The 15,606-nt window shown below is 51.8% G+C and overlaps 2 protein-coding genes across 19 annotated transcripts in view; both read left to right on the top strand.

Annotated features, from left to right (window-relative positions):
- Positions 1–3,780, top strand: part of PUM1 (pumilio RNA binding family member 1) — a 110,239-nt gene extending 106,459 nt beyond the window's left edge. For all 18 annotated transcript variants that reach the window (XM_036231150.1, XM_036231143.1, XM_036231152.1 and 15 more), the window contains one exon: positions 1,941–3,780. In XM_036231150.1, the coding sequence (XP_036087043.1) occupies positions 1,941–2,072 (132 nt within the window). In that variant the 3' untranslated portion in view covers positions 2,073–3,780. The remainder of the gene's footprint in view (positions 1–1,940) is intronic.
- Positions 3,781–11,988: 8,208 nt separating this feature from the next.
- Positions 11,989–15,606, top strand: part of SDC3 (syndecan 3) — a 36,931-nt gene continuing 33,313 nt past the window's right edge. The window contains exon 1 of the mRNA XM_016132124.2: positions 11,989–12,160. Coding sequence (XP_015987610.2) covers positions 12,023–12,160 — 138 coding nt within the window. The 5' untranslated portion in view covers positions 11,989–12,022. The remainder of the gene's footprint in view (positions 12,161–15,606) is intronic.

Genomic DNA, 15,606 nt, shown 5'->3' with positions numbered 1-15,606 from the left:
GGAGGGCTGTGCGAGAATGTGGTAGGATGCCTCTTATGTGGGGGTTCCCTAAGAGAGTGACATTGGAATAAATCTTTGTGAATCTTTCTAAGCCAAAGGAGCCTGGTGTATGAAGGCTTGTAAGCATGAGACAGGACAGTGTATTTGAAGAAGTAAAGCAAGTTCATTAGGGCAGGACTGTGGTGCCCAAGTCACTTTTACATTTCTGTTAATTGTCTTGGCTGATGAATAATGTGGAGAATAGGAGGAAGTAGGAGATGAGGCAGTAAAGAGACTGCATGGCAGGCTGTTAAAATAGTTAAACCAAGAGATGGCGGCAGCTTTGGGATTGAAGAGAGGTGGATAGACTGGGATTTAGCAGTTGGTCGAGTGGAGAGAGGAGTCCCCAGAATCTGAAACACGAAGAGTTTTCAGCTCTTTTCAGGTTCAGCTATACCCTTTTTATTTAGTGAGAAGAAACATTGAGAGTGAGCAGGTGATTAATTTTCACCTTGTTAAGTTAGGTAAACAGTGGACTTCCACAATACTGTACACGCACCTACGTGTGGGTGGTTAGTTTCTTTATCTAGAAGAGGAGAGGTGTAAAGGTTAAGTGCCTAGGCTCATCAGTCAGCCATTTCTAGGGGAGCTACCAAAAGCTAGGGAGTTGGATTTCAAGTTCTAATGACAAAAACATTGGCCATGTACACAGCCCTCACTACAACTCAAATATAAGTGTAGCATTATTGCATCCTTTTTTACAGATGAGTCCAGGGAGGTTGGGCAAATTGTCTAGGTTGCACAGCTCAGCTTCACGTCAATTAATACGTTTCCCACCTAGGCTCCTGGGTGGGATGTCATAGCTGATACGGATCTGTGTCTAGAAATGGTTTCTAGAGCTACTTGACCCATCATTGCTTGAGGACACAGCAAACGACACAAAAAAATGTCTACGTGGAGCTCTCAGTCTAGAAAGCAGCCATCTACCCCGGTCCATTGCCCACTGTGTCTGAGTGCAAGCGCGAGTGTGGTTGAGGAAATAGGTTAACAAGACCTGGTTCTTCACGGTCTCTGTGGGACAGTGGATCAGTATGCAGGCGGTAGTCGTTACATTGTGTGAGATGCTGCAGCTGAAATATCCGGAAAACTCCATGAGCTCACAGAAGAGGAAAGGTGGTTCCAGAAAGTACCTGTCAGATGTCTAGGATGGACAGGACTTTTCAACGTGGATCTGCCCTGGGAGGGGAGAATGGGAGAGAATACTTGCAGAGCTGAGCCTCGGAGAGGGCGAAGGATGAGACTGGTGCAGTAGGCAGTGCCGTGAGAGTACGGGGGAGAATAAGAGTTTCGGGAGGAGCCAGACACTTGGGCTCACATGTCTGTGCTGTCCTTCATTAGCCATTTGATTTTGGATGAGTGACTTTCACTGCTGTGCCCTCATCTTTTCATCAGTAAAATGGGGGTAATCACACCTTCTAGGAGGCTTAAATGGACATGCCCGACTCATGTGAGTCATTTTTAATGTTGTTGGTAGCTTTCTTTGATCCTCTCTGAACTGGTGGACAGTGTTAGGTGGTGAGCTCAGGATTCATGGGGCCCAGAAAGAAACCCCCCCTGTTCAGGAGGGCCAGAGGGGCTGAAAGCATGCCGCAGGGAGGCACTGTGCAGGAGCTGGGGTGGGAAGCATGGCTGTCAGTCAGGATGCACTTCCTGCAGATACTCTCCTGGAGTGGTCCGTGGCTGTCCAGCCTCCAGAGCCTTCATGTCCTGCACCAGTGCTCGGAATAGGAGCTATTGTCTTCACCTGATGGGTCACTGTAGCTCTAGGATTCAGGTGTTTGGCTGAACCAGTGAAAGGTATTGCTGTGGGGGCGTGTGTGTGTGTGTATGCGTGATGCAGTATCTGGGAGCAGAGCCCGCCCAACTCAGGCCAGAGTAACGCACATTGTGCTTCTCCACAGATCCGGCCCCACATCGCGACTCTTCGCAAGTACACCTATGGCAAGCACATCCTGGCCAAGCTGGAGAAATACTACATGAAGAATGGCGTCGACTTAGGGCCCATCTGTGGCCCTCCTAATGGTATTATCTGAGGCAGTGTCACCCCTGTCCCCTCATTCCCACTGACCTCATTGGCCCATGGTGAATCCAACTAGCAACCAGAAGTATTCTAGTATAGAATCTGGAATGCATACATGGTTGCTCCAGGATTACCCTCTCCAAAAAAAGGAATCAAATCCACAAGTGGAAAAGCCTTTGTAAATTTAATTTTATTACACATGTACTAATTATTTTTTTTAATTGACTAATTGCCCTGTTGTTTTACTGGTGTATATGATACTTGTACATAGGTAACCGATGTACATGGGAAGCCACATATTTTGTTCAATGTTGTATCTATATTACACGTGTGGAAACTTTCAGGGTGGTTGGTTTAACAAAAAAAAGTTAAAAAAAAAAAAAAAGAAAAAGGTTTTTAACTCATTTGCCTTGCCGGCAAATTTTGCAAATAGCTCTTCCCCACTTCATTTTAGTAAAAAACAAAAACAAACAAAAAAACCTGAGAAGTTTGAATTTTAGTTAAATGACCCCAAACTGGCATTTAACACTGTTTATAAAAAAAAGTATATATATATATATACATACATATATATAAAATGAAAATCGTTTCAGAGTTGCTAAAGCTTCAGTTTATGACATTAAGTTTATGAAACTTCTAAAAATTGACTTTTTTGGAGACTATTATGCTGAAGAAGATGGTGTAGTCTGTTTTGTGATGAGGAGACGGGCTGTCAGAATGTTTTTGCAGGCCCGGCGGGTGTAATTGTTTACTGCCTATTGGATTTTTTTCTGTTAACATTGAAAGGCAAAATCTTGATTATTTAGCATGAGAAAAAAAAATCCAACTCTGCTTTTGGTCTTGCTTCTATAAATATATAGTGTATACTTGGTGTAGACTTTGCATATATACAAATTTGTAGTATTTTCTTGTTTTGATGTCTAATCTGTATCTATAATGTACCCTAGTAGTCGAACATACTTTTGATTGTACAATTGTACATTTGTATACCTGTAATGTAAATGTGGAGAAGTTTGAATCAACATAAACACGTTTTTTGGTAAGAAAAAGAATTAGCCAACCCTGTGCATTCAGTGTATATTCACACCTTTTATGGTCGTAGCATATAGTGTTGTATATTGTAAATTGTAATTTCAACCAGAAGTAAATTTTTTTTTCTTTTGAAGGAATAAATGTTCTTTATACAGCCTAGTTATATGTTAAAAAAAAAAATTAGCTTGATTTTATTTGTCACCTAGTCAGATAGTAGCGAGATCCTTTCTAAATGTTATTCAAGATGATTCAGTTCACAGTAGTGTTTTTTTAATCCTAAAAACGTAATGTTTTACTTATTTTGTGACAGTCAAAAGGATGTGCAAAGTTTGGCCCTGCCCTACCTTTCCTTACAGAGGCCCTCCCACCTTGTAAAGTGTGAATCACCCTTCCTTTTTGTACAGAAGATGAATTGTATTTTGCATTTTGTCTACTTGTAAGTGAATGTAACATACTGTCAAATTTCCTTGTTTGAATATAGAATTGTAACACTACACGGTGTACATTTCCAGAGCCTTGTGTATATTTCCAATGAACTTTTTTGCAAGCACACTTGTAACCATATGTGTATAATTAACAAACCTGTGTATGCTTATGCCTGGGCAACTATTTTTTGTAACTCTTGTGTAGATTGTCTCTAAACAATGTGTGATCTTTATTTTGAAAAATACAGAACTTTGGAATCTGAATTTGTGCTTTAACTTTTTTTTCTCAATATAGTGCCCTAGGACAGCCCTTTCCTTGTTGGTGCCTTTCTTTCTGTTTGTTTTGTTTTTGTTTTGTGAGGGGATGGGTAGGAGGGGTAGAGAATTGGAATAGGGCCTGGTTGTCAAACTGATGTTTCTTGAGCTGGATTTGACCCAAGAATGTTGGGTTTAGTCTGCCTCGTGCTTTCAAAATCAAGACACTCCACATTCTTCCAGATTTCCAACTTCTACTGAAAAATCAGAGCATTCACCTCCCTGGGCCCAGAGCATTCTCAGAAAGCTTTTGCCCTGCAGTTGGCCCTGTTCTCTCCTCGTGATCGTCACTTCCTCTTCCTGGCCTTGGCAGGATTTGTGAGCCTGGGTCTAGATTAGAATGCGATCAATTACAAATGTCTCCCAGCTAAGTGTTGGGGCACTTAAGTTTCCAAGGCCAGGCTGTAGATAAGACATCTGGAAGGCTGCCCAGTCTTCCCCACCTGAGGCTCCCTTTTCTCTGTGGCTGCTCCTGTCCTTACCCTGTCCACCAAGCCCACACGCAGGCCGGCCCAGGCTGGCCCAGTGTCCTAGCTTGCTCATCTTAGCCTCTAACTGGGGACCTCTTCCATCTTTTAGAACAGGAGGCTCTGGCTCACTGGTCCCTGTCACCTTTGCCTGAGGATGCCCACCTTCCCTCTTTATTGCCTTTGCTCCAGAAGCTACTTTGACAAAATCTGCCACTGAAACATTAGTCCGTTAGCAACTAAAGAATGAGCTTGGCCAGGGAGGCCAGGTGGGAGCCATACTACCCCATGTCTGAAGAGGAATCCTCTGGGTGTCTGCAGAAGGGAACTTTGCATGGCCCCCTCTCAAAGGTACGGGATGGTCACTAGCAGGCCCCTCAGTCCCAGGAATAAAGGGAGGGAAAGGAAGCTGATAGATACATGTAGGTTTCAGGTCCAGAACCTGACTTGTTTCCTTCGGTGGCTGTAATCAGGTCTTTCCCCAGCCTTCTCCCGCTGCAGCAGCCATTGTGGGCCCATCAGAGAGAGCATGCTGGGGGCGTGGTGAAAAACTGGCTCCCGAATCATCCTGGGTTCAAACATGGGTCCTACTACTCTGTGTGTGTGCTTGGCTATTACTTCCCCTCATCTTCAGCCTCTCTGGAAATGAATTGAAGGTGATAATACATGTGAAGTGCTTCTCACATCATGCCACGGAGAGGTATAATTAAGGTTTTACTAGACCCTTGCAGAGTTAATGTACAAAGCGGTTGGCTTGGATTTCTTTCCCATTTGCTTGCTGTTTTTGTGACCTTGGGAGACTAAGTGAGCCTGTTTGAGCCTGTTTCCTCTTGTAAGATTGGAGTAATGCCTTGCGGAGCTGTGGTGGGATAGAATTGTTGCTGAATATCAAGTGCCTGGCACAGAGGCACTCGCATGCTGGTTTTCTTTGCTACCTGGACTATTTATACTTACGCTCTGGAGTTTTTCTCTCCTTATACTCTTAGCATTTAATGAAATGTTTCTGTGGTATTTTGTTAGTGGTAACAAAGCAGGAGACTATGTTCGGAACGTGATCACCCCTCCCTCCCTTGTTTCGAGCCTGTGTCTTTGAGGCTTTTCAGTCAAACAATTAAAGGGTTTAATTTCAACTACCTTTTATGACGTGGGTTCTCTCTCTGAGGCCAAGTTTCCCTCTCTGTGAAATGAGGGAAATAATTGTACCTACATCAAAGGTTGATTGTGAAGATGAAATTATGTCGCTTACTTAGCACAGTATCCAGCACTCTGGTATAATAAATGGATGAATGGTATTTATCATCTTTTACCTCTAGCATTACTCCTCTAATGGCTGTGCATAGGTTTTGGTGAACAAAACAATCCTTGCCCATTATGTAAAGTTTACGTGAAGTCATTTATTGCGAACTGACTGTGCCAGGCACCTAAAGAGATGGTTTATACATGTTCTTTCACTATTCATAACAGTCCCGTGAGGAACGTAGTTATCCCCATCTCATTGATAAGGAAACAGGTTCTGGGTTCTGATATGAGTCTTTGGCTGAGACCAAATCTGAGCCTGAGGCTTTGCCTCAGCGTAGATGCCCCTCTCTGCAGGACTGAGTTTCCTGGAGCGGGCTGAATTCTGGGCTCAGCAACTACCTCCTCATTTGTCTGGCCACCATTCCCACTCCTACCAAGTCTGCCCAAAAATGTGATGTCCTGGGCTGCCACCAGCTAGATACCTGCATTCTTGGTCTCTTGCAGAGTCCCTCCAAGAAAGATGACACACAGTTTATATAATAACTCTTTACCTGATCACAATTCTTTATAGTTTACAGAGGACGTTCATATTTATGATGATTCCTTTGATCCTCATGAAAGCCTTAGGGAATTAGGGTAGAGGTTATCAGCCCATTATATAGATGAATTTGAAACCCAAGCCGCACAATGAGTCACTAACCAAGTAAGCATTTTATCTGAAGGAGCATTTGTGGGGAGGAAATGTGTGACTTCATGTAGTTACTATAAGTAGCCACATGAGGGTGCTGCTGCCTAAAGAAAGCATTGTACACAGAGGCCTAAGGGTTCAAGGTGCCAAAGTCAGGGCTGGGATACCTTTTTCCTGGCTTGAGGGGTTCAGGAGTGGGGTTACCAATGCTACTCAGAGACCAGAGGTCTAGCATCTGCCCAAAGACCAAGCTTACCCCCTTTCCTCTTCCCTCTCCAGCTTCTCCTTGGCGTAGGGCTAGTCCCTCACTCCAGCTTAGGATATCAGGGCGTGGTCACAGATCTGGTTCACGGGCTCTAGCTTTGCCTTTGAATCACCTGTGTTACCTCTGGCAAATCACTGACTTTGCCGGGCCTCAGTTTCCCCAACTGTCATTAGAAATGGCAGCCCAGCCCTGCCACCCTCGCAGGGCCAGTATGAGGTCAGATGGTTGGGGCCGAGGAGGGGAGCCCCATGCCTCTGTTAATGTGACCTGAGGCCCTGGTCCCCTTTTCTGGGGCTACATCCCTGGCTTATACACCAAGGCTTCAAACAACTAAAACCAAATTCTAGCTCCACCAGCCCTGTGTGACGTATGTAAGTCGTTTGCTCTCTTATTCCTCCCTTTCCTCATCTGGAAAATGGAGACGATGATAGCCCTATTTCACAGAATACATTAGAAGCACTGGACAGCAGGCTGGGCACATAGTGAGCCAAAAAAAAAGAGTTGTTGTTACTATTATTGTTACTGCTTTTCATTTTCCCCTGCTGTGCTGGGGCCCTTAGAATTTTCACTGGGGTGACTGTGTAATTTATCTGGCACACTGGGGTACTTTTTAAGTATGAAAGCAGATGCACTGAACTGTTACCACTTGGGGTATCCGCCCTCCAAGGTGGCCCGCCTCCTGGTGTTCACATGCCCTTGTGTATGTGAAACAGGGCTGCCTAGAAACTATAGAATTTTGTGAAAAGGGTGGAAGCGTGACTTCCGAGGCTAGGCCGCACAAGATACTGTAGCTCCAACTTGCTTTAGGATTACTTTCTAGGACTCTCCATGGTGAGGTCCACATGGGGAAGAATTGAGGCCTCTTGCTGTTAGCCATATTAACTTGCCAGCCACACTTGCCGTCTTGGAAGCAGAGTCCCTCCCCTGCCACTCCACCCTCCCGTTCCAGTCTTTAGTGACCGCTAGCCTGGCTGACCTCCTGACTGCAGCCACATGAGAGGACCTCCTGCCCCCAATGAGGACCACTCAGCTCAGCTGCTCCTGAACTGAGCCACAGAAATTGGGTGAGATGCTCAATGTATATTGTTGTTTGAAGTTGCCGTGTTTAGGGGTTAATTTTTTATGCAACGATAGTTAATGAATACACGGTATAAAAACTCTGGTAGCCCAGGCCTGTCCCGGACAAATCATAAGGCCCATTTCCCACTGCTCCTATGAGGCCCATGCTGCCCCAGTGTGTGCTGGCCTCGGAGAGCCGCTTTCTGCTTCTGCCCACCCCCACCCCCAGGTATCCCTTACCAGGACTCCAGAAAACTCCTGGGGTTCCTCAGAACCCAGGGTGGAGGCAGATCTTTGGGTGGGGCTGGTGGGGCTGAGCCGGGGCTATCTTGGCCTCTGTCACTCAGTCCCAGTGGAGGGTGTCCTGGTCCATCCATCTCAAACCTAAAGAGCTCCAAGCAGAGAATGACTGGAATATAATGACCAATTAGGTGGGTTCTGAGCGGGGCACTACCCTGGGTTACCTTACTTACTTCTTTCAAACCTGGGAGGGGAGATGGTCACTCGCTCTAACTTCCATGGAAGGAGAGTGGCCCCAGGTCACTGGCCAGGAGGTGGCAGACCCAGGATTCAACTCCAGCGCCCCCCAGGCCTCTCCTCAACCCCCTGCCAGCAGGATCCTCCCTGCCGTTGCCCTCTGCCGGGCCCTGTCCCAGGGCCACCTGCAGGGTGCTGGGAACTACTTTTGACTTTCTGGACCCGATCCATTTACAGAAGAGGAGACCGAGGCCCAGGGCAAGGGAAACGACCTGTTCAGGACCACCCAGATGGTGAGGGACAGAACAGGGACCCGTCCCACGTGACTGCAGCTCATCTCTTGCCCTGGGACGACAGCTCCCTGGGCATCTAGATCCGGGCCTGCCTGGCCCATAGCGGGGACTCTGGAGTGCTAGTCTCTACGAATCTTGAAAAGCCAAAAAAGCACACGAGACACATCAAATATCTCAGTGACAGTTGTGTTTCCTCAGATTCCATGGTCTCAGGGGCAAGGGAGTCTCCCCGCCCCCTCAGTCCTTCTCACTCCAGGCTCCAGGTCACTTTCCTGCACCCCCTTCTTCGCTTGTCACCAGCTGGGCTGTTCTAGCCCCAGGATGAGGTGAGAAAGACAAAATATTTTTAGAGAGCCATTTTTTTCTTCCAGGAAAATGACTCCGAATGTGCAATTTGTTCCCAGGAACGGGGGTGTGTTAGTGGAATGGCTTCTGGAGTGACAGTGACCTCCTTCCCACCCTCCTCTCCCTCACTGTCCCCCCCTCCAGGCCTCTCCTCTCCCTCCACCTCCCTGCTGCCCCTTCCTCTCTCGGCCTCCCCTCTCCTGATCATGGGGAAGAGGGCAGGGGTGAACATCCACTCCTGGGCCTGGGCTCCCTCTACCCAATCCCACCCACCATGGCTCCGAGGGAGATGTAAACACCACCCTAAGCCTTTCTAGATTTGCTCCAGGACACCCAACCCCTCAGAGTGGTGTTAACCCCTTCTTGCCCAGTCCTGGCTTTCATCCTTAACCTTGGGTGAGACTGGAAGTTGTGAAGAAGAAGGTAGGTGTGGAGATTGCAGGGTGGAGGCGGGGGTGGCCCAAGGGTGACAGGGACTTGTTTTCCAAGGCCCATGATAACCTTGAGATGGAGGGGGAGGGTCGTTAGGATCTCAAAGTCCCTCTGTGCCCACAGGAGACGTCGCAGCACTGAGCTCCGTCAGCATGTCCCACTTCCTGGCTGTGTAACTCAGGGCGAGCCTCCCGGCTTCTCAGAGCCCCAGTCTACCCAGCCATAAAGGAAAACGCGAATGTATCCATCGCGTTTGCCGTGCACCAGGCTCCATCTGCAGGGAGCCCAAGTGTTAGCTCATTTGGTCCTCATGGCAACAACCTTCAGAGGCGAGTATCTTTGTTGATCCCCAATCACAGGCCTGTGGACTGTGGAGGGAGTGAATGAGAGCAAGTGCCCAGAACAGTGCCTGGTTCTCTTACTGCATGGCAATGTTAAGTTCACAGAGCATCTGTTAAGCCAAACCTCTGGGAGCAAGTGGAATCAGGTAACAATTACTGAACACCTACTGTGCTCCAGGCCTGGAGACGCAGCTCTGAATAAAAGTCTCAGGCATAGAGCTCGGAGTGGCCAGCTGAGGCCTCGCCTTCACCTTTGCAGCCTGGTTAGAGCCAGGAGGCCTGGCCAAGGGCACAGAAAGGCCTGATGGGGGCTCAGGGGTGAGACATGGCTGCCATGCATGCCGATTGAGGATTAGCTGGGTTCCGGGCTCATCTAAACTAAGTATGTCTGTGGTTCGGCTGCGTCCATGTGACAGTGCGAATCATCTCATGACTCTAATTTATTCATCAAACACTTCCTCTGTACCTGGCCTTAGAGTGTAACTATTAAGTGCCCGGGGCGGGATCTCAGCTCTCACCAGCTGTGTGACCTTGGGCATGTCTCCTAACATCTCTGTGCCTTGGTTTGTTACTTGTGAAATGGGGATAATGTCAGAGTGCATTTCATAGAGCAGTGCTTGCCATACAGTCAGCTCTGCTTGAGCCCTGCGATTATTGTCCATGGGGGACACTGCGATGCCCCACTTCTGTGGAGACAGACAATAGAGACTGAAAGGGTGTGAGGACAGGCTTTTTCCGGTTGCTGGGTGAGGGTGGGACCAGCCCCGCCCGAGGGAGTCAGAAAGGCTCCCCAGAGGGGCCAAGCGGGCCGCGGGACTTGTGCTGAGAGGAGGGCGGCAGCTGACGCCTGCACGGGGGTGACAGCAGGGGAAGCGAGCCCCTCAGAGGCTGGCATGTGGCTCGGATGTGCAGGCGGCCATGAGGAAGGGGACTGTGGATACAGCGTGCTGGAGCACAGGTGCATGTGTGCATCTGTGAACCCCAAGGAGAGCTGGATCAGGGGGCACTGAGAAGCAGGATGAGACCCTCATGGGCCCGGACCTGGTTCCATTCTCGCTGCGACCAGGATACCAGGATCTCTGAAGAGCAGCAGGTGGCGCTCCTGGACTGCCCAGACCAATGGGTCTACCCCCCACAACCCTTCTACCTCAGGATGTCAGGGAAGAGGGGCTGCTGCTCCTAGAATTCTCAAAACTGTCAGGAACCCCGAAGAGCGGCTATGCTCACTGCCCACAGTGTGCATGGAGACTGTCCTAATGGTCTCCCTAACAGCTAGTTTTCTGAGCCTTGCATACCTCCCAAGACAGTGTGCTCACTACCTTTCAGAGTAGCCATCTGTGGCCAGCTTCAACTGTTCTAAAGTCCTTCCTTATGCCAAACTGACGTCTGGCTCTAACTCTGCCTTTTGGGAGCTCCTCAGAATCAGGCTGTTTCCTGGGCCTGTGGCAGCCCCTCTGGGAGGCGACTATCCCTACATTTGGGTCCCTTACTTTATAAGCATCATCCCAGCCACCTTTATTGAAACATCAGGACAGTGGCAGAGAAGAGCTCATTTAGTCTTCACAAACTAGCATCTGGTGCTGGGCCTGGCATACACAGGCATTCAATTGATATTTGGAGAATGAATGAATGAACCCAGTGTGGTCATTATTCCCATATTACAGTTGGGAAACCGAGGCTTAGAGAGGTATTACTCACCAACCCTCACACAGCTCGTAAGTGGCAGAGCTGGGGTTTGAACCCAGATATTTGCCCAACCCTGAGTCAAGGCTCTTCAGATCCAAGCTGTGCTGTCCCAACCGGAACCAGCTCCCCACATACTGGGCCCAGTCGGCCCCTCTCCACCCATCCCCCACAGTGTCCGCGGGTCAGAATTCCTAAAGGAATTTGGGAATGGGAATGGGAGGGTGTTGGGTCCTAGAAGAGTCCTGTGAACCCAGCCCTTAGGAGTAGGCTACTAATGATCACACGAATGCGACCCATCTACTCAGATCCTCAAAGGAGCCAGGACGGCCCCCACCCCGGATTCCCACGCGGGTCTCCCCCTTCCCTCCTGACAGCCCGAGGAGGCGCGTACTGTGGGATCCCCAGTCTCCAGACCAAGGCTCAGCGAGGCAGAGTCCTCGGCCCAGGTCACACAGCAGCCGGCTGAGAGCCGCTGTCTCGCCGCCGCCACTGCGGCGGGCACGGCCTGTGCGAGGGCGCGGGGCGCGCGGGGGACCCCGGCGCGCGGGCTCCGGGCGGGAAGCCGGGGAGCCGGGGACGGCTGGGGACGAATGGCGGGGGGCGCAGAGGGGCCGAGGGGTGCGAGGGGCGGGGATCGCGGGCAGGGGGTGCGCTCGGCCCCGCCCCACCCCTCCTCCCGCCCCGCCCGCGCTGGGGGCGGCCCGGCGGCGGCGGCGGCGCACGCTTCCTGCGGGCGCGGCGGCTGTAGGCGCGGAGCCGCGAGGCGGAGCCGGGCGGCCGAGCCGGGAGCCCCGAGCGAGCCGCGCGTTGGTCCAGCCACCGGGCCGCGCCGCCGCCGAGCAGCCGCCCCGCGCGCCGCGCCTCGGGAACAAAGGCGCCCGCCGCCCGCCGCCGCCGCCATGAAGCCGGGGCCACCGCACCGCGCCGGGGCCGCCCACGGGGCAGGCGCTGGGGCCGGAGCTGCGGCCGGGCCCGGGGCCCGCGGGCTGCTGCTGCCGCCGCTGCTGCTGCTGCTGCTGGCCGGGCGCGCCGCGGGGGTGAGTGACGCGCGCCGGGACCCTCGGCCCGGGACCCCGCGCCATCCCCTGGTCCCCTCCCCCACTGCATCCCTCGCCCCTCCCCGTGGGCGACCCCCCGAAATGGCATCCGTGGGGGAAGGCCACCCCCGCCGCTGGGGGGCTTTTGGGGGGTCTCGTTTTTCTTCCTTTTGGGACCCCTCCCTAGACGGAGGCCGGGCGGGAACCAGCGCTGCGCCCCCTCCCCGGCGGCTCCGGGAATCTGCCTCCCCGCCGGCGGAGCGGGGTTCACTGTTCTGGGTGAGGGGCGCAGGGAGGGCCTGACGGCTGGCTGGGGGTCGCCGGGGACGCGGCCAGGGCTGGGTGTGTCTTGGGTCTGGAGTGGATGTGGCTTTTGCTCGTGGGTGTGCCCAGACCGTGGTCACTTTCAAGGCATCGAGTCTATTCTCGTTGCTGGGGGAGGGTGTGCATTTGGTTCCTCTGAGGGTCGCTTGTGGCCCAGAGTGGGGGAGGGGTGGAGAGTGACTTATGTGAAGGTGACCCGAGGGGGTGAGTGAGGGTGACCGCGTGCGCACGCGTGTGTGTGTGTGTGTGTGTGTGTGTTCACTTTACTGAAAGGTACTGGGACCTGTGGGGTAGGTAGGTAGGTAGGGAGGTACAGGGAAAAGGGATGGGTAGGTGTCACCATGTCCTTACCTGTATGTGTGGTTGTGTGAGGGTGACCCATTGTACATAGTATGTACCAGTGACAGGGCTGGGTGACAGTTGGCCATGGCTATATGCCTTCAGGGGTGAGTGTGTGTGGGTGAGAAACTGCTGTGGTGGGTGTGTGCTTGGACCCGTGAGAGTGTGTGCATGTGCATGCATGTGCACAGATGACCCCGAGGAGGGCTGAGTGTGGGCAGGTAGAGGTGAGTGCGTATGCATGAGGTCACCCTCGAGTGTCCCCTTGAGTGACTGAAGCAGCTGTGTGGGGTTGAGCTCCTTCAAGGGGAGCAGGAGGAGGTGTAAGGAGGAAGGGCCCCCTGACCCTCCAGGGACTAAGGTCCCAAGTGAGTTCCCTCATGGGCACATGTCAGGAACCTGGACTGGGGGTCAGCTTTAGGTTTCTAGGCCCAGTCTTTTTGGTTCTTTCCTATGCCTGTCCCCTGTTCCCTAGGCTGAAATGGACCCAGTCCTCTTATGCAGCCCTCAGGTGTCCAGCCTGCCCCTGCAAGTCTTCGTGGGTCTCAGTTGACCAGCCTGTCAAATGGGAGGAGCACAGGCCAAGGCTCAGAGGTTGCTTCTCAGACAGATGAGCTACTCACAGCCTTGCCCATCTGGGGGCTGTGAGCCCAGGGTAAATGAGTGTTGAATGCCAGGTCAAGTATCTGCCTGGTGATACTTGCCTCAGCCCCAGCTCTCCCCTAGACAGGGTGAGGAGAAGGATCTCAGCCGTCCCTGAGAAGGACAGAGATCCAGCCCATCCTAGCAGCTGGGTCACTTTCTGAGCTACACTTCTGCAAGACCATGTTTGAAATCAAAGACTTGGAAATCACACAACCTTAGGTTCAAATCCTGCTACAGCCACTGGTTTGTGGTCTGACCTTCGACAAGGCCTCTCAGCCTCTCAGTGCCTCCATTTCCCCCTCTGCGAAATGGGGCCGATGACACCCTCCTCAGATTAAATGAGAGAACGTGTGTGCTCTTGCTCAGAAGGAGCCCTGTAAATGCTTCGTGTTTAATGAATGAAAAGGGGCTCAGGACAAAAACCTTCAGACTTAGAGGCCCAGCAGGGATCCTAAGCTGTGTGACCCTGGGCAAGTCACATCCCTCACTGAACAACTGTTTGCTTTCCATAAACCGAGGCTAATAATTCACGCCCCAGGAGGTGGTGGAGGAAATTAAATGAAAGCATATGAGGTGACAGCCCCTGGTGTACCGTAGGGCCTCAGCGAGGCTGGAAGCCCCTGGACCTGAAGGTGGGATGGACTGTGTGGTTCAGATCCTGTGCTGGGTGGTAGGTAAAGCCGTCCCCTGGGACTTTGGGCCTGGAGGCCGAGGTGGCTGGCAAGTCGGCTGGCAAGCTTTTCTTGGAGCAGGAGAGGAGGGACAGGGCTCCAGATGGGGAAGACGGGTTCCCTTCTTAGGGGTCAGGCTGTGGAGGAGGGGCATTACCTCTTCTGTCCTGGGAAGCAGAAGGGGTGACTGGGTGGCGCCCAGTTGCGGGGGGGGGGGGGTGCCGCACTGGAGGAAGAGGGTGATGGCTGCAGCAGGAGGGATGAGTTAGATCAGAAGCGCCCCAGCTGCGATGCTTCCAGGAGAGGCCTCCATGGCGGGTCCTCTGAGGACATCACTGGGTTGGGCAGTGGCTGGCTCAGGGCAGGGGAGGGACTAGATGACCCCTAGGTCTGCCCACCAGCTTGAAAGGGAGAGTGTGTATGGCGGGAGCTTCCAGGGCGACCTCCGTGGGGATAGTAGGTCTCATTCATGCTGCCAGTGGTGAGTTGGGGTGTGTGCGTGTCTCTTGGCATCTGCTTAGGGGAGTCCTCTCTTCTGAGAGACCAGGTGACTCACTCTGAGGGACAGCTGCCTTCAGGACCACCTCAGCTGTTACACTTAAGTGGCTGCCCAGAATGGCTTGGAGTGATCCCGGAAATGTTATTTTAGAAGCTCAGGGCTGGAAGGGATTTTAGGTGTCACTTAGTCTTTTTTGAATTTTCTCAGTGATGGGAGTTAACTATTTTGTGGCCATGTGACCTTGCGGAGGCTCTGTTCCCACCTCTTAGCACAGGGCCTGGCACATAGTAAGCACTCAACTAATGCTGATTTCTTGTTCTTTTACAAGGTCGCCATTCTGTGTTTGGGAATGTGGTAGAAGGGAGGAGTAGAAGGGTGAGGCACCCTGGGGAGGGGGAATCAATTGTGGCAATTCTTTTGAAGCCCCACCCCCAGGCCTGGTGGTTCCTGCTCCCTCCCCACCTGCACCATTCCAAGCATCTAGGACGTCCCTAGTCCTCACCCTTCTAGCTTCTCCAGTTGACTGTGAACGTTGGTTTGCCAGGGCAAGATTGTCCTCACTGTAAAAATTAAAAGTTGGGGATCCTTGGCCTCTTCCAGACCATGCCCTGACACAGGGATACCACAGGGATCTGCTGCCTGTTAGCCCCCAAGGTGGCAGGGACTCTGGGGACAGACACTTGCTGTGTGACTTTGGGTAAGGGAGTTCTCTGTTTCAATTTCCTCATCTGTAAAATGGGGACAGTGCCAGCGTCACAGGGATGTTGTGATGGGAAAGTGAGCTGCTCTGGTAGGCTGAGCACAGCCTGGATGTGGCGAGCTCTCCGGAGATGAGGTCTTTCCAGGAGGGGCCTGGAAGGGTCAGGGAGGGCATCTAGAGGAGGAGTTTTTGAACCAAGCTGTAAAAGCAGTCACCACGTGACAGTGAGCAAGCTGTAGCCTGCCCTGAGCCTTGACTTTCTTACCTG

This window comes from Rousettus aegyptiacus, unplaced genomic scaffold (genome assembly GCF_014176215.1).
Source record: "Rousettus aegyptiacus isolate mRouAeg1 unplaced genomic scaffold, mRouAeg1.p scaffold_m13_p_1, whole genome shotgun sequence".
Lineage (NCBI taxonomy): Eukaryota > Metazoa > Chordata > Mammalia > Chiroptera > Pteropodidae > Rousettus > Rousettus aegyptiacus.
Note: the sequence above shows the minus strand (reverse complement) of the source record. Positions and strands in the feature narration are given on the sequence as shown.